This window comes from Neolamprologus brichardi, chromosome 4 (assembly GCF_056152115.1).
Source record: "Neolamprologus brichardi isolate AB-2024 chromosome 4, ASM5615211v1, whole genome shotgun sequence".
In the NCBI taxonomy this organism is placed as follows: domain Eukaryota; kingdom Metazoa; phylum Chordata; class Actinopteri; order Cichliformes; family Cichlidae; genus Neolamprologus; species Neolamprologus brichardi.
The window spans coordinates 2398214-2417314 of NC_142107.1; the positions used below are offsets into that span (position 1 = coordinate 2398214).

The 19101-nt window shown below is 44.8% G+C and overlaps 1 protein-coding gene across 2 annotated transcripts in view; it reads left to right on the forward strand.

Annotated features, from left to right (window-relative positions):
- Nucleotides 1-234: 234 nt before the first annotated feature.
- The window catches only part of smurf2 (SMAD specific E3 ubiquitin protein ligase 2), a 55799-nt gene continuing 36932 nt past the window's right edge, over nucleotides 235-19101 (forward strand). Inside the window, exons 1-2 of one of the 2 annotated variants that reach the window (XM_006797904.3) lie at nucleotides 236-477; nucleotides 661-755. In XM_006797904.3, the coding sequence (XP_006797967.1) occupies nucleotides 704-755 (52 nt within the window). In that variant the 5' untranslated portion in view covers nucleotides 236-477; nucleotides 661-703. Of the gene's footprint in view, nucleotides 756-19101 lie in introns of both variants that reach the window. The other variant, XM_006797903.3, reaches the window with a different exon arrangement.

Here is a 19101-nt window from a genome sequence, read left to right on the forward strand (position 1 = left end):
GAGCTCAATTAAATAGAGAAAAGGGAATTAAGTAATAAACATAAGAGCAGGGCAGGGTGGTATATGGGTGCCTATGGCCCTACAGACTGTAGCTACGCCCATGTTAAATTAATAAAGGGATATAAACACAGGGAGCTGGGCTTGCCTGTGCCATCAAAGGCGGTGCTACTCATCACCAACCCTTACACACGCTGTTGAGGGTGGGTGGGGGGCTGTGTATATGATTCATAGTTATATGCCACATGTTGGAGAAATGCTTCACTCCCACAAAGCGTGTTGTCGTCACTGGTCAGCTCCCAGCAGCAGCCTCCTGAAGGGGGATCTACCCCGGAGGGCTCCGCAGTTCAACTCTCGACGAGCAGAGGAGGACTCTCACAGTCCGAGGCAGAGGTTCTCAATGAAGATGTGAAGATAAGCAGCGCCTCGGCTCCACCACCAGCTCGTTCACACGCTCCAGCAACGGCAGCCTCATTTCTAGTAAATGCAATTTGCAGCAGCCCTCCACTCGCGCTTTTCTTTTTCCTTTTCCTTAATTTTTCTCATTTGTGAGCGATCGCTATGGCAGTTCAGTCCACATCCGGGCCACAATGCTTTGACTCCATTATTGTCTAAAACTGGCGGAGAGGTTGATAAACCTTGTCATTTTTTACATTTAAATAGACATTTTTTTGGGACGCGCAGTGACGGCTGGGGTCGAGAGGAGATGTCTAACCAAGGAGTTCGGCGGAATGGCCCCGTGAAGCTGCGATTAACAGGTAGCCTGCAACGCTTTTAAATCCCCACATATTCCCACACACACACACCAGCTAGGAAGGCTCCGTGTATTTGCTGGCTGGGAACAGTACACATGGGCTACGGAGTTGGCTCGCCGCCGGTGCTTTCTGCTTTCATTTGCACAGATTTGTTAGCAGCAACAGTGTATTTAAATTACTAGCTGACTTTACAGGGCTAAGGCAAGCAGGAAATTCGGGGAAAACGCTTAATGAGGATATTGTTGCTCTTGGAAATAGTCTCAGCCTCGTGATTGTCGCCAGTAAAGCACCACGAGCCATAACACTGGTACCCGGGTCGCTCAGCTCCAGTAATGAGCCGCCTTCCAGTTGGAGCTGGTTGTCGCTTATCAAACCTTAGTGTGTATTAGTGTCTCACATTTATATTCCAGCTCGTAAAATTCAATTATTTTTAAACAAAGGGGAGCTTTACAAGTGTTGGGCTGTTCCGCTGACAGACGAGCTCACACAAAAGTTGGCTAGCTGAACGTAGCATTCCCGGTTAGCTGTAATCAAGTCTTTATGGCAGGACAAGCTTCGGCTGAGATGATAAGCAGCTCAGGTCACTGGAGTCTGAGCAGTGCGCCAGAACCGACAAACGGCTGCCCCCCTTTGTTTTGTTGTCGTCGTTAAAGCAGGTTAAAGTTGTATCCGTGAACCCGTGGCCCCCTTTGTACCGCTACGTTATGATTCACTGGGAAACACTTGAATGTCACTTTGTTTGGAAGTAGCATGTAGCTGTGCTGGTCTGCTTGGACCTGTCGCTCTCCTCGGCATCCGCACAGTCAGGAGGGGGGAAATAAAAAGGTTTACATGAGAGCAGCTCACTGTTTTGACTGGAAGAGGGGGTCAGACGGCTGCCCCCTGGGTCCCTTTTTTTTTGTTTTGTTTTGATGTGCGTCCAAGGTCCGACCTGAATCCAATTAAAGGGCTGTTTGTTCCACCAGGAACTGCCGAGGGAAATATTTAAGTTGGTGATGTTTCTGATAGGAACAAGTGGAGATAAGCAGGGGATCTCAGTAAGGTGAGTGGGATACATGCAGAGTGGCAGAAGGCAGGAAAGCTTTCAGCAACAGTTTCACAATGACGCAAAAATTAGATACTGATCATTCATACAGTTGTATATGAGTGTATATTTGAGAATGCGTTGCCTTCAAAACTGTTAGGATCCCAGTCCTTAATTTCTCTACAGGGATGTTCCTCTGAAGTAAGGCTGCTAACAGAAACTAGACACTGTTATTAACATATAAGCTCGACATGGACAGAGCCCTGCTTATATAGCAGAGCATCTCAGACCCAATGACTACAGCTGGCCTCTTCCATTCTCTACCCAGGGTCTCCTAACTGTCCTTCGCTCTGATTTTAAAACCAGAGGTGATCTTGCTTTTTAGGTTTTGGCATCCAAGCTGTGGAACAGCCTTCCTCAGCCTATCAGGTCAGCTGATTGTGTTATTGGTTTTAAAGCTGAAAACACATTAGCTTTCCCTTAGTCTCGTCCCCTTTATTTTTGACCATTGTTTACAACTATTTGCATGTATTGAAGTGTGAATAGTTGATTATATGGCTGTCTATGTGTCCATATTTTGGATCATTATACTTTGATGTGTGGATTTTACTTAAACTGTGAAGCACTTTGTAACTCTACTTTGCAAAGTGTGATAAAATGAAGTTATGTCATTTTTTTAGGTACACAACTTCAAATTAAAGTGGACCTTTAAAGCTAAAAGGGCTTGTTGCAGACAGTATATGAACTGAGAAGCTATACAAGTTAAACAAGGATTATTTTGAACCCTGTGTCACACAAAGCTACTCTAGTAGACTTGCAGGGTTGAGGAAAAATGCGACTTTGGAGATGAGCATAATAAAAGTCTCGGTTGTGAATTTGTTTGTCACTGCAGTCGTCTCCTGGTGGAATTCGAAGAATGTGAGTCCACTGTGGGGAAAAAATGGTGAGAGCGGGACGTTGCAGCGCACCTCTCCTGTTTAAGCTCAGTTAAACTTGTGAAACACTCATCAAGAGTCAATATTAAGCTCCCTACTTATCAATCAGCAAGAGAAATAGAAGCTACTACTTGCACATATGTATGTGTTTGGCTTTCAGGATCCTTGCATGTTTTGTTTTTTCAGTAACACCAGCTATCCCTGCTCATGGAAAGTTTTTTTCCCCCCCCAGACTTATGTAATCTGGTGCTATCTCATCCATATGGTCCGCTCTGTTCCTTCGCTCAGGCCATCGCGTTCCCTTGTTCTCCAGCTCGTGCAAAGCGGAGCTCAGAGGAAGCTCTGTAGGAAGGCAGACAGAGTCCTCACTTTCATATTTGAAGCTTCACTCCACGTTGTCATTATGTTTCTTTGTTTAGCCCTGCACAGCTCTGTGTACTACGTCGCCACAGAATGAGTTCAGAGTGTTGCTACGTCGTAGCTGCGTGTTGTCATCTCCAGTGGAGGTTTTTTTTTTTTTGACACATAACTCTCTGATTAATTTCTTCCCCGACAGGTTGTGAGCGATGAGTTGCTGCATTAAAACAGGCCCAGAACTGTTTGCGTCTCTCCTCGCTGACAAGCCTCCTGTCCATTTAAAGCAGATGTTGCAGATGTTTGCCGGCTATTAAAGCAGGGGAAAAAAAATATCACAAGCAAGCTGCTAAAGCCCACACTTTGACTCCATTATAACCTGCAGCTGATGTCTGCTAAGTTATGTCATGAAACAAACACGGCTAATGGCGTAACATTACATCACACGCACCTAAGTGAAATTGCTGAGGAACGACTCGTCTTTTCGTCCGATGAATCTTAAGCTCTGTCATGCACGCCTGGCTTCTGGCATAACTTGGGATGCTTTCCATCATCTGTGCCTGAATTTTTTAAACTTTGCAGAAAAGAGAGCACGTCATTTGTACCCTCAGCAAATATAGAACCACAAGCTCGCCGGTCATAGAAGTAAAATCAGACCCATAAAACCAGAGATGGTTAATAATCAGGCACAGTCGGAGCGATGTCCTCGTGAAAAATGCTTCTATCTGGAAAGATGTTCACCAGAATAATAAAACTGACCGATGTTTAATTTAATTTTTTTTTTTTTTGTCTCTTCTGGTTAGGTCCTTTACGGGTTATTGCTGTTGTGTCTCAGCTCTGAGTTTACATGTGACTTGTTAAGCATATGGTTTGCTCATCTGAATTCTTTGGCGCGGCGTGAACCGCCGAAGAGAGCTATCTCAGTGGGATTCCCTGCAATTCTCCATTCACGTTCCCACCTCTTCCTCTCTGAGTCACTCCTGTTCTTTCCGACTGTAAGCCTCTTCCCTCTCAGACCAGGGTCCAAAGCATATTTCACTCCCACCCTCTCTAACCGAGCTTCTTCATCACTCTCCGATCGTCCTTCTGTCTGATGCACTTTGTATTTAGTTTCTTTCTTTCTTTCTTTTTTGTTTTAAATAACCACACATGAGAGTTTGACAGTGCTGTTATTTTTCATGAAGTGGTTCACAATATACCAATGAATGAACACGCAGAAAAAAAAACACTTATTTGAAAGCTGCAACAAAGGCCCAGTGTGGGTTGGAGTGAAAGACTTGGGTCTTTTTTAAATTGCAAGTCCTCGCTTTTCAGTGCAGCTCATCGCCTCCAGATGAGGGTCTTTTGGATGCTGCTTAACTTAAGAAGAAACACCCCCCCCCCCCCCCCCCACACACACACACACACACACACACACACACACACACACAGCTGGGCACCGATGAGGCTGTGGAGGCACACAGGACCTGATCATCAAGAATGTTTTAATGTGGTCTGAGCTGGCTGCTCAGTGCATTCATGTGGCCTCAGTCAGAGCCATTTTTACAGAGTGGCTGTATGGAAGTGATTTGGGTGCATCTGGGTGTTCAGACAGGATACACTGTAAATACACAGTGATTAGCTGCATGTGGTGAAATGTCGACTCTGCTCGGCCCATCGCGGTCACGCATCTTGAGCAAACATTTCCACATTTTTACTTTTTGATTTGTTTTTTTCTAAGCTTTTGACAGGTTGTAAAAGAAAACAAAAGAATAGATGAAAAAGACCGGGGAGGAGTGGGAGAGGTGGAGAAAATAAAACAACAAGGGTGGAGGAATGTAACGAGCAATTATGGCACATCATTTGTAAACACCCCCCCACCCCCCTCCGCTGTGAGCCTCCCATAATTTTTAAATTGTCCCATCAATTAATTGACTGGCTGAAGTTGGCTTTCCTGTTGGTTCAGCTGCTCCTCGATGAGGACAAAGCCTTCTTGCGGTTGCTTTAGCCCTCAACTGCCGCCAGCAACGGCCCAGAGGAGACCAGATGTAGCAGGCGGGAGAGAAGAGTGGGCAGCTTTGTAGAGAGGAAGTGCTCCCCAGACTCGAACACTTGTCCAAACGTCACCCCCGACAGGTGGGGAGCAGAGCAGTCTAGATCCCCTTATGATAATAAGTAAAGTGAAGAACCGCAGTCGTATTACTCAGCGGGACTTCAGGCGTCTTGTGTGTTGCTTGTGTCACTGGGTGGCTCGCAGCTGCATGTGCTCGCTGAATTATAACAGTGTGTATGGGTTTGATTAGTGGGCAGCGTGTGTGGTTTTGGGAGATTAACTCTTCCTGCTGAGCAGAGCTTCAACACCTCATATTGGTTGCTTTGTGATATTAATATTCGAACAAACAGTATTTTCCTGTATCCACACACTCTGTTTTATTTGGTGTCTGAGAGAATAGGGAAAATCAGCCGCGGTGTTCCCTGTTTGTACTCAAGTTTTCGACAGCAGAGATCCTCAGCCGGGGTGGCCTGTATCCGAAGGGGATTCGTTCTAGAGATACCAGTAGGGTACAGAGCTCATAGTCCTTTGAGAAGTAAAGCAGACCACTCATGATCCATCCTGGTAGCTTATCTGTAGCTGTTATTTGGGGAGTAACTTTTTTTTACATTTCGATCCAGATGTTGAAGCTGTGTGACAGATATTTGGGAATGTCAGTGCGGCCGTTTGAGCTCTTGTTGGCAGAGTTGGGACCACAACTGAGACAATTCAGGTCCCCGAGATGCTCAAGTCTGACACTTAGGCCCTCTGTGTGCCTCAGACTTCCTGTATTGGAGGTTGCAGGCCTTTATGCCTTTTATTTGACAGCACCACTAGTGGCCAGGACAGTGGAGTTATCGAAGGCAGAATCAAACCAGTGTTGACCCAGACAACAATCTAGATGAATAAATGGGACTAAAGGCCAAATCGGAGGGGGGAAAATGCACTGCTTTTCTCAAGCTTGTGTGGTTGCCTCACATGTAGGTTGTGCCGCCTCATCTTCTGACCTATTTAAACACTAAACACACACGCAGATGTACATCTTTTGCACTGTGTGTCAATTGGCCCTCCAGGTAGAGAAGGATGATCATGTCTGCTGTTATCTTGAGACAGGGACTACCTCCATACCTATGTTTTATGCAGTGTATGTGCTGGAAGCCACGGTTAATTACAGTTTTTAAAGAATTTAGATTAGCAGGGTATATTCAGGGTCCGGGATGAGTCAGATCAGGATCGCTACACTCCAGGATCGCACTAGTAGTGTGGCTTCTGTGAGCCTGACAGGGCAAAAAAAAAAAGAAGAGTGCACAAAGTGAGACCATCTCTTTGGCCTCTGGAAAAATGCTAATCCTTCAGGGTGGTTTGGGGAAGACCTTCAAAGGCCTGCTCTCTTAACCTGGCTGTGGTGGTTAATGGGCTTGAATTGGATTAGTGGTGAGTGTGAGGGAGGGACGTTCCAGTGAAAACTAAACAGATTCTCGCCCGCAGGCACTTCTCCTATCATCCCCTGCATAGCTGTTATACATGCTGTCGATCCCAAAAGCCCAACCCTCCCAACCCCAGCTCCATTTCTTGCCTACTTCCCAAACTGGTCCTCCCTTTGAAGTTAGAAACTCCACTTGAGGGTATTTTTTCCATTAGAGAGTTGCATGCATAACCAATATCAGTCCAGAACCCTGTTTGACTTTAGATGCCCTTGCATGTCTAAAAGAAGTGTATACTGAAGAACAGTATCCATCAGACATTGTGATTATATCTTATTTTACTGACAATTTGAGGGTAACTTGGGTCAGAATCACCCATGTGTGCATGAAGCTCGAGTTGTCTTTCACCTGATGGTCAGGGTGTCTGCGATTATTTATTTATTTTTATCACTCAGCAGCTTGCCCAGGTGAGATCACTCAGCACGTTTGCACAAAGTCTCATTAGCACTGATAAACATCGACGCATGCAGGGGTCATTTCACTTTCCTTAGAAACAGAGGCGGAGGCGAGTTCCTGCCCCGCTATCACCACCTCCGTCAGCCTCGCTGAGTAACCTGAGGGGTGGGGTGAGTAACCTGAGATTATTTCTTCAACGTGCTAGGTTCACTTTAAACTCTGATGGACAGGGGTAGACAAGATTATCTGTGTAACTCTGACTAACTTTAAGCAGATGGGGTGCTCTTTAGTCTCAGTGTTACCAGCTGGTGGTGGTGGTGGTGGTGGTGTTGGTGCTAAAGCCACAAGACGCCAACAGCTGACTGGAAATGTCTGTTCATGCCTTAGCCTGACGTTTGAGCCCCCTTGAGTGCTCTTAGGAGACAGGATCAGAAGAGAGATGTTTATATTCACACCAGATCACATTTCCAATGGCATCTCCTCTGAAGCTGAGAAAATACACCACTGGATTCCTGTGCAGTAAAAAAATCTGACTGCATACGCACAGACAAGTAACTATGATATTTTAGCAGCGGCGCTTGCCTCAGAGTTAGAAAAATCCTAAATATGTGCAGAGGCTCGTAGTTACTCACTATGCCCCGTCTACTCTCGAATGACTGTCTGGTTGATAAGCGTTGCGGTTTCCTTCGCAGGAAGTCACTTAAGAAATCAAACTCGAGATCCAGCCAAAACTGGGAGTGCCTGATGAGTCAGCGCTCGGGCAGATGCTACAGACACTGAACTCACTCATGTTTACAGATGTAGTCTGATATCTGCTTTTAACCCATATTATTACAGGCAAAGTGTTTGATGTACAAATGGCTTAAGACTAAAAGCGCTTTTTTTTAAAAGACCAATACAAACCAATACAGCAGGAGACTTGTGCACTAATTGTGTAGGCATACTTAATTATAGATAAACACGTCTAAGCATGTCTTTGAAATGTCTGCATACCTATACACTTTAGTAAGTATTGGAAAAATGGGTTAAACTATATGGAATGTGCATTTGATGCCTTGAGCTAGGCGCTTTTCTAAACATGAAACAGGAAATCATCAAGTCATCAGGGCCCTGCAGTGTGTGCCTACTCATTATTTAGTCAGCACAGTTTCTTTCATCTACTGACCAAACAGGACTCCGTTTAAATTGTTCTCTCTGTAGCCACATTGGGTTGTAAAATCTCTGCCACTGTTGCCACACGGTTGTTGTTTTTGAATTATTCCAGGCCTGTATTGACCGCCACTGGTATTGCGGGTATATAGTGCTGTTAACCCCCTCATCTGCGCTGGGTCTAATAGTTTTTTCTGGTTGATACCCAACTTCGGATTCTAGTGATGCAACCAGCCACCAACGGTGCTGCTTTTTCCCTCTCAACCAAAAATATTTGTTTTTGCGGAGCAGTCCAATGCAGAAAAACGATTATCAGCAACAGGCTTGCAGAGTTTCCTGCACACAGACTTTATTTTATTGTAGGCAGCAAGGAATATTTGGTGACTCATCTTAGCAATTTTTCCAACTGTCTGAGAGAGCAATTCTATCTGCACTCGGTTTACCGGCGGATGATTCCCCCCCCCCCCAGTCTTATTTTAAAAGTTCAGCTAGCCCTGGCCTCTCCATCTCGTATTTCTGCTGTCTCTCCAGAGAGCTTCTCATCCCACGGTCAGACACGGTTCAACTCCACCATCTTGCACCGCAGCTGGTGATTGTACTTTGGCTCTTAAAATCCTGAACCTGCAGCCAGTGGAGAGCTGTATGCACGAAGCTCACCGAGGTTTCAGAGCGGAGCAGGGACTTCCTTGGCCAGCTGCAGTCCAAGGTGATGGCGTTTCTCTGCAGGATGAGACAGACTGTGCCTTATGCTGTTTCATTATTCATTTACAAGCTATCAAATTCTACTTTATTAAGATATTTTATTTTGGCTGCTGTAATACAGGGATTTCTCAACTTTTGAGCTAAAGCATATCGTCTCATATTTAACAAAAAACAGGAGCATCTTTAAACAAGTATTACTTAATAATTTAGAAAAGCACGGGTGTGCCTCGTTTCTTGCACACATGGATGCCCTCACAAATGGTTTCAGCATGGCTAAATTTGGGTCAGACATGATGACGCATGTCCTGTTGACACATGTCAGGCACTTTAAACGCGACTCGCAGCGCATTGTAAAAGCCGTTTATTGCATGCACCTGCACACAGCGGCATTCGGCTCTAGTCAATACTGACAATTACTATTAATGAACATGTGACGTCACAGCGTTAGTCGGACATTGCTGGCGTGCAGCGGAGCGCTTTCATCTACGATGACCGTGCTGTTATTGTCCCGAGATCCACCCAGTGCTACGCATCCATTGGCGAAGTGCAGAAGGGAAAATATGGCATGGTGGTAATGATGTAACGGTGCTCCCAGATGAAGCTGTGAAATCATTCTTAGAAACTAAAAGTCCCCGGGAAATTTTGGAGGGAGCACGCGGTGGTCCTCAACTTCTGTTAAACAAGTTGGTACTAAGCACCCCTCCACTGCAGCTTGATCCAAGCCTCTCCTCTACTCTCCTCCATTACATCAGAGCGGGCAAAGGAGCCAAGAAGCTAGAAGAGCCACGCAGCCACTCAAAACAGCTCAGGTCCAAGCCAACAGTGGTGCAAGCTTGCAGAAGCCCGAGCGGTGCCTCTGCTCTGCTCTGCTCACTGTTTTGACTTCTCACTTAGTAGTGATGGTACTGTGGAAGACTTTACTCGTCTGGATGGCTCTCTGTCAAGCACATTGTAGCACACAGAGTGGAAAGAGAGAGTGATGTACTGCGCAGGGGAAGCAGGAATGCCACAGTGCCATTGTGGCATGGTTTCCCACTATTTGGGAGCTGAAAATAGGAGGGCTGGACTCCTCTGTTATGCAATTGCAGCGGACTGTATCACGGAGGGAAAAGGTGACGTGAGGCGGATGAAATGCTCTCACATTAAGAATGCTGCCAGCCTCTTTCCTCTCACGTGTGGATGTGTGTGGCAAGTTTTCTCCATGTCATAGAACAGGTTTTTTGCAAAGGCAGATGACCTGTTTGATAATCTCCCTTTGTGTGCATCTTTGTATCGGCATCTTCTCTTTGTTTAAAGACTAGTTTGGTCAAAAGGTAATCTTAGTTCAACGTCACGAGGTCCTCTTGTGTGTTTTGACTGGGAGACCTTATGTAAGAGGAAAATGGGCTTAACGTCACTTCACAATGTGGACACACTTTCTTACGCTATATAGCTGCAATAATCATTTGTTACACCCTGAAAGCCATGTGATAGTTTTCGCGGCTGCGAGTTTGCTAGAGTCCACTTGTGTCCAAGTGATACAAATTTTGTTATCAGATGGTGAGCTCAAGGCTCCTTGTGGATGTCTGCACCCCTGCCAATGTTTTGCTACCGTACTACAAGCAACAACTACACATGCTCCCGTCAGCCCAGATCCAAGCGGGCTTCAAAGAGCTATAACAGGAGCGACTATCTTTCTCCATGGTGTCTGCAGCTGTTCATGTCCACTACAAAGTTTAATCCCCATCTGAGGAGTGTGAGGCATCACAATCATATCAGTTGCTGCTAGCCCTAAGATAACATGGGAGGGAGGCGTGGGCACAGTATACTGGCTTTATTGGTGTAAATAGTCCCTGCTTGTGTGCACTTTTTAATGGTCCTCTGCAATTTCCTGATTTATGGCAACTTGCTGACTCCTCAGACTGCTGTTCTAACTTTTATTTTCTTTCTTAATGCATGGCGTGTTTCCCAAGGTGAATTTCCCCAAATGTCTTCTGTTAAACAATCCAAGCCCCCAAAAATGAGTTTACGACAATAATGGACAAAAAACAGAAACCTGAACTGGATTCTGTGGTATCGTCTTCTCTTAAAGCTCCCGTGTGTAAAATCTCCCCACTAGATGTCAGTAGATTGCAGATTGCAGTCAACTGAATTTAGTTTTCTTGTACCTCCCAATGCAAGTGCATATTCCTTGCTACAGTGGCGGCTGTAGGACTAACAGTTCTGGCTACCGTTCATCTGTAGTGAGTTTAGGCAGTCAGTCCGCTCTTTACCTTCGCTGGAGGTTATTTGCTCTGGAGGAGGGTGTAAAACTGTGAAAGGAGTCTGTCATCAGACAGTAGTGAGCTTCACTGAGTCATCGATTTGTATCGGAGATACTGAGGTGAGTTGTTGAGCATATCCTGAACTTTTGTCTCAGTAAGTGCTGCTGATTTTGCTGTTGTTAGTGAAACTAAGCGCATCTAATTGTCAGACACTTGGCGAATAAACTTTCCTCCTTAGCTCACTCAGCCTAACATTAGCTAGTGTTGAAGTACGCCGACTTCACGGATTCTTTTTGATGGTAGCGATCAGGCCGAGACTCTTACTTCCAAAACCAGATGTATTTATTTGCGCTTTACAATAAAATACGGATGCATCCGGAGACCTAGCTAACTAGCCTGCTTCTGCTACGTTTAGCGAGGTCTGGCTCACAACCGGAAGTCAACACAATCTTATGGGTTCGGTGTCCCACCCATTGTACAACCCCCTTCAACTGTCCTGCCTCCGGTCTACCCCACCTCAGCACTATAAATAAAATCCTCTAAGTTTAAACCTAGCTCTGTAATCCTCTATACCTACAATGAAAAAATATACCATCATGTCCCACAAGCACCCCTGTTGTTATCAGCTGCCCGGAGACGGTACGGTATCATGTCTAACCTGCTGACAATAAGTAACTGTGACAATACATGCATGTTTTCGTGTCTTTAAAGCCTTGACTTTAATTCGGGAGATGAGGCTTGAGGTGAGGTTTTATCTAGATGTCTCTTTGTCTCCTGTCCTTCATGTTTTCACTTCTTTTCATATCATTAATCACAGGCATGATCCTTCATGTCTTGAATCTAAAAGTGTAGACACAAATTAATATTAATTAATATACTAGTTTTGTATTCCTAAAGTGTGGTTAGATGGAACAGTGATGTCGAATTCAAAATGGCGGTGCAACATGTTGACTTCCACAAATTGGCGCCTGCTTTTAAACAGGAGTAGTCTGTTATTCCAGTCACTGTGATTGTTGCTGTGAGACATAAACATTAATACAGTCACTTCCTTTGCTCATTAAATCTCAAATGTCACCAAAGAACTATTGGTGAGAGCAGCCAGCGCTTAAAATAAAACCAGAGCTTATCTTCCCACCTAATGACTCACCTCGACTGGTTGCCCAAACATTAACAATATCATATAATCACTGGAATTTAATACATCCTTTTCTAACTACGTCACATCATTTGCGTTTTAACGCCACCTGGAAGAACAGGTCTTCGCTTCCTGAGCGTCTCAAAACATTTCACGAGTGCTCTCATTACTTTTCCAGCAGGTGCTGAGTGTGATGTATGATGATATATGGCTTCTCATAGTCACGGCCTTTTATCCTTTTTATGAAAAGCAGCTCTGGGGGGATTTTATGTCTTCTGTGGTTTTTCTTCCCTCTAATTCCATCACTTTTTTTTATGCTTCTGGTCACACCGATTTGGGTGCAGCAGATGTCCCCAGTCATCCTTTCCTCCTGCAACAGGAGTCCAGGGAATCTTGAGTTTTCCATCTCTCTTTGTGCCATATACAATGGATGTCACAGGGAGTTTCTTTAGTGCGTCTCACTGCTGCTCATTTGTTGACATCGGTCTTTCCCCACCATGCTCAAGACACGTGCAACTTGAAAGTTTACCTTTTCTGTTTTTCTCTCCGTTTAAAATGATTCATGGGGATATTATGTTGTTCTTTTTCCTTTTCTAATTTTCAAAACCCTTGAAATTGCAGGTCTGTTTGGAGGTTTTTAAAGAGATTTTCCTGGCAGCTAGCTGTTCCATGATCACTCTGCTACCAGTGACTTTAATATCTGTATAATGTGACCAGAAGTCTTATCAGATTTGCATATTACATAAGTGGATTTACTAAGATGTAAAAACCTGCCAAAGCGAAGTTATTTCCCAGTACCTACAAGTCAGTTTGTCTCAACCACATTTCCATAGTTAGTCTGTACCCCATGTAGAGTTGGACGGAGCTCCTGAAATTCTACCCAGCTTCCTCACTCTACTCTGCCTGACTGCAGTTTAAGGGCTAACGTTTAAGTGGTGGAGCCAGGTCTTTAAAAAGTAACCCACTTTGTTATAAACAGGGAAGCAGTGAATGGGCTCGGTAAATAGGTGGTGCGGTTGCCTCTGTGGCAAACATACTGCCCTTTAAAGCAGGGTCTTAAAGCAGGCCTTCTTCTTTTAAAATTTTGCATCAGCCTGAGAGATAATTAGACTCTTCAATGTTTCATCCATCATATTTATACTATGGAAAAGATGAGAAATGAAATGGAATTTTGTACATTTTTAGCATATTGACTGGAATTCTCAGTTTCCCAGGCGACTATGAAACCGTCAAGGAATCTAGTGCCGGTTAAATCCTATTATGCTGTTCCTTGAGACATCTGCCATGTTGGACGTGATGCAAACACGGGTTTCTGGCTCTCACCAGGTGAAATTGGTTGCAAAGAAACTGAACCACAAACCTCCTGGTGATTAGTTAGTTGTTAGCAGGTCGCCTGCAGTGTTTTGTTTTTGTTTTTTCTCCTCATGCTGGTTTGCAAACACCCGCCAACTACTAGCTGAGCGGTACGGAATCTTGAGAAATGGGACAAACGTGAATTGGAAACGGTTTGCCTTCAAAGTAAAATATGTTCCTCAGAGCTGTAGCTAACATGTGCATGGTTTTTGCAACGTGTTGGGGAATGTACATTTTTCCTAAGCGACAGGCGGGTCCCCGAGGGAAAAAGGTCACTGAATAGTCTGTAGGCATGTATGGGTGGGGCTTTAGTGATTATTTTCCCTGATATATTTACTACCAGGTTACATGTCGATTAACAGAATCCTGTGCCCTCCTTGGTAGTCGCTTCAATCGCTTGCTGGGAAGTTGAGAGAAGATCATCTCAGGTCCCGCCCACTTTGCCTTGTTTGTGGTCATTTCCCCTGTAGTCACTTAAAGTCTAAACAAGAACTCGAGGACTTCCTTATGCGTGCCCATTATGGGTTTAATCTTTGTGGCACATTAGAAACACAGTCTTGGATTAGTTTCTCTAGCTCTCTAGTTCCTCGAACTGTGTTGTCAAAAGAGCAATTGGATACATCACAGAGTCATTTCTCTTCAAAATGAACTTGGACTTGTTCCTGCTGGACTGTGCGTTATTTCCTCTTTGTGTCAGGCTCGATAGCTGCATGCCAGCGAGCCTGTCTCGCATGGAAGCTCCGGTACCCAGCGAATATCAGCTTCCCTTTGCTGCAGTTACAGTGATAGTGGTCTGAAGACATGGTGTTCAAGACTAAACGTTACCCAGCATGCTGTCATTGGAGACGTATAAGGAAGATTAGCAATGAGCCGTCAGAATTCTTCATCTTGGCTTTCTCCCTCCGTTTAGGTTTAAAATCCCACAAAGGTTAGGGAGGAGTGGAAAAGGGAAAAGGAAGCCCTTTGTTTATAGAAGAACAATGCGGCGCATGAGAGTGCATGGCGCTGGGCCTGCAGTCAAAACAGGGCAGACAGGCAGAGGAAAGGTCTGGGCCTGGACGAGAGGGGAGGAGGAGATGGGGGGTAATGCTACTCCCTGAAGATGTGACAGACTGTCTGGCGATGCTGGGTCAGTGCACTGAACTGGAGGGACCAGGTGGACAGGAAGCGATGATCAGAATGTAGTCAACCTGAGTTGGCAGACCTACGGGGATTTCACGCAAACAGACGATCTGCTCATGCTCTCCATCTTCCTCTTAGCAGCCTACTTTTCCAGACTTTTTTTTTTTTAACTCATGGATAGGGATGGGAATGGTGGAATATTACCAGGCGGTTGTCTCTGTTCCCACACCCCCATTTCCTCCACCTCATGGGCTCTAGTGTAATGGTTAACCGCAGAGCAACAGACTAGAGGCAGTGCGAGCCCTCTTTTTCTTTTTTTTTCTTCCCTCTACGGCATTGTGTTCCTTTCCCATGCTTTGTTGTGTTGCTTTGAGTGAATGTAACCATTATAGTTCCTACATATGTTTAGCTCACAACAGACCAAAGTCAATTCCTAGTCCTGACCAGCATTCACTACCACGACCTCCACCCTCCCCACCTCCCCTAGACATCACGTGACCACTCCCTTCCCAGGTGTTTGGCTTGCGTCTGGTGGACTTCATTGATTCGTCTGCACAGTAGGGCTCTTTGTGTACCAGCCTGTGAGAAACTGTGCCCATCCTCTCCCCACAGGTGGGACTTTTTAAACGTCACCCCCAAGGCCTCCATCTTTGCCCGCATGGAGCGGCTGTCGCCACTCTGCGTATTTGATTTTTATTAAGAGACAGGCCGGCAAAGGAAGGAGCTAAGTCAATGCAAGCCGATAATCAGTTGTATGCTGTGTTTGTTTAGCTTTCCCAGCTGTCCTTGGGGGGGTTGGGGATGGGTGGGGGGAGGGAACAGCTCTGTTTGGGCTGTAATGTGAAAAGCCATTATGTGACTAATAAGTTGCAGTCAGCCGAGGCATTTCCACTCGCTCACTGAGAAATTAGGTTTTGTTTTTTTTTTTGGAGGTACTCTGTAAATCTACAGGTGAGCGTTGGGTGACATAGCATCTTGATTTTGATTGTTTAAAATGTTTTTCTCCCTCTGCCTGCAGTCCTCAAATCATTTTTTACCCAGTTCTTTGTGGTTTATTAAAATAAGAAAGTAAAATGGGCTCTCAGGCTAAGAGGTTGTAGTTTTTTATCAGATGCAAGGAAGTGAAACTTATGATCCACTTTCAGGACAGGAAGATGGGGACGGCCAAACAGTCTGAAGTGACACATCACGACTTTACCCCAAAAAAAAAAAAAAAAAAAAACCCACTCAAAGTGAGAAATTCGAATGACAGATTTCCGACTACTGTGGAAAAAGCGCACATGCCCACTTGTCGTTCCTATCCAGTCGTTCGTCGTGGTGTGAAAGGCTCACAGCCTCGTGATTGTAATGTTAAATGTCTGTACCCATATCGTGCTGCGAGTGTCTCAGTGGCATTCATCCTGTCTGTAGTCTCCGCAGTGGTGTTGTCCCCCCCCCCCTTTCCCATCAGTCCTATCAGTCAGCGCCGCAGTTACTGGCTGTGCGAGCCGCTGCGACCGGAATGAGAAACACAGGCAGCACAGAGAAACCCTTCTCTCAGCTTTGCCTCGATACTTGCCGTCGCTATGACGACAGAGGATTCTAGATGGGCCCGAGATGCGAGGGGTTATTTGATGCTTTTCCGGAGTGAGCGACTGTGTGCCTATGTGATAGAAGAGCAAGTCAGGAACAGTCGCGTGACGATACAGTCGTCCCATAGATTGCGTGTGTGTAAAATGTAAAATGCAGATAATGGTTCGCTCAAATAAAAAAAAAAAAAAATTTAAATCAAAAAAAGGGTTCTACGTACCAGAGCTACAACATTTACTCTGATAGCTGATCAGTAAGTCCTTAAGCAAATTGATCATCTTATTTAAACAATCTCTTCAGTGAGTTAAAAAAGTGTCACAAATATCTCTAGTTAGAGCTTTTCACATGTAGTGACTTTTCATTCTTTATTCATACTGGGGTTTTTTAATCTAATCATACATTTTATTAAATTGGATACAAAATCAACACAGAACAAGGATGTTCAAAGACACTGACTAGCACTATATTGCCAAAGATATTTGGCATCTCATCTGCCTTCACACACATGAACTTGAGTGACATCCCCTCTCCATCCATAGAATGGATTAATGTGATGTCGTCCCACCCTTTGCAGCTATAACAGATTCATGTCTTTTGGGAAGGCTTTCCATGAGGTTTAGGAACGTTTATGGGAATTTTTGACCATTCTTCCAGAAGCACATTTGTGAGGTCAGACACTGATGTTGGACAAGATGGCCTGGCTCACAGTCTAATTCATCCCAAAGGCGTTCTGTCGGGTTGAGGTCAGGACTCTGTGCAGGCCTGTCAAGTTCTTCAACACCAAACTCGCTCATCCGTGTCTTTATGAACCTTACTTTGTGCACTGGTGCACAGTCATGCTAGAACAGGGTCCATCCCCAATATGTTCCCACAAAATTGGGAGCACTCCTTCCAAAACCTAAGAAATAGTCTGGCACAAGTCACTAAGCCATTCCATTCTTATTCACTATATAGACTGATTCTTATATAGCGCTTTTCTACTCGGAGCGCTTTAGACAACATGCCACATTCACCCAATCACACAAGCACTTCGTCCATGCTTTTAATTGCTTACTAACAAACATTCACACTCATTCATACTCCGATGGATGCATTGGGGTAAGTATCTTGCCCAAGGATACTTAGATGCAGACTGGAGGAGCCAGGAATTGAACCACTAACCTTCCGATCAGTAGATGACCTGCTCTATATATTTTAGGATTAATATTACCTTCAAAAGATTATGGAGTTAACGCTGTGTCTGTCTAAAATCTTTAAAAAAAAAAGTGCATTATAGCCATGGAATAGTCTAGCTGGCCTCTGAAATGTAAGAAAGTGAAGTTTGTTCTTTTTTTTTTTTTTTTTTTTTTTTTTTGTGGGGTTGGCTCTTTACATCATGCCTTTCTTCCAGCTTTATGTACATGGAGAAAGAACACATGATTACATTTATCTGTATGTGAGCTCAAGAAAGCCCGTCAGCGGTGACCCAGAAAAATAGCAGATTTACGATGTTACCCTGTAGGTGAGAGCTCGCCCACTTACTTTACTTAGAAAAGGCGTCGGTCATCATCACCCCATCCTGTAATGACATAAATTTGGATGAAAAGCCATTTCACTTAAAGTCATTACATAAACCTTTTGCATAAGAGGAAAAGAACCTGTTTCTCTGTATGGTCGGTCATTTACAGTGGGGCAAAAAAGTATTTAGTCAGCCACCGATTGTGCAAGTTCCCCCACTTAAAATGATGACAGAGGTCAGTAATTTGCACCAGAGGTACACTTCAACTGTGAGAGACAGAATGTGAAAAAAAAAATCCATGAATTCACATGGTAGGATTTGTAAAGAATTTATTCGTAAATCAGGGTGGAAAATAAGTATTTGGTCAATAACAAAAATACAACTCAATACTTTGTAACATAACCTTTGTTGGCAATAACAGAGGTCAAACGTTTACTATAGGTCTTTACCAGGTTTGCACACACAGTAGCTGGTATTTTGGCCCATTCCTCCATGCAGATCTTCTCAAGAGCAGTGATGTTTTGGGGCTGTCGCCGAGCAACACGGACTTTCAACTCCCGCCACAGATTTTCTATGGGGTTGAGGTCTGGAGACTGGCTAGGCCACTCCAGGGCTTTCAAATGCTTCTTACGGAGCCACTCCTTTGTTGCCCGGGCGGTGTGTTTTGGATCATTGTCATGCTGGAAGACCCAGCCTCGTTTCATCTTCAAAGTTCTCACTGATGGAAGGAGGTTTTGGCTCAAAATCTCACGATACTTGGCCCCATTCATTCTGTCCTTAACACGGATCAGTCGTCCTGTCCCCTTGGCAGAAAAACAGCCCCATAGCATGATGTTTCCACCCCCATGCTTCACAGTAGGTATGGTGTTCTTGGGATGCAACTCAGTATTCTTCTTCCTCCAAACACGACGAGTTGAGTTTATACCAAAAAGTTCTACTTTGGTTTCATCTGACCACATGACATTCTCCCAATCCTCTGCTGTATCATCCATGTGCTCTCTGGCAAACTTCAGACGGGCCTGGACATGCACTGGCTTCAGCAGCGGAACACGTCTGGCACTGCGGGATTTGATTCCCTGCCGTTGTAGTGTGTTACTGATGGTGACCTTTGTTACTTTGGTCCCAGCTCTCTGCAGGTCATTCACCAGGTCCCCCCGTGTGGTTCTGGGATGTTTGCTCACCGTTCTCATGATCATTTTGACCCCACGGGATGAGATCTTGCGTGGAGCCCCAGATCGAGGGAGATTATCAGTGGTCTTGTATGTCTTCCATTTTCTGATGATTGCTCCCACAGTTGATTTTTTCACACCAAGCTGCTTGCCTATTGTAGATTCACTCTTCCCAGTCTGGTGCAGGTCTACAATTCTTTTCCTG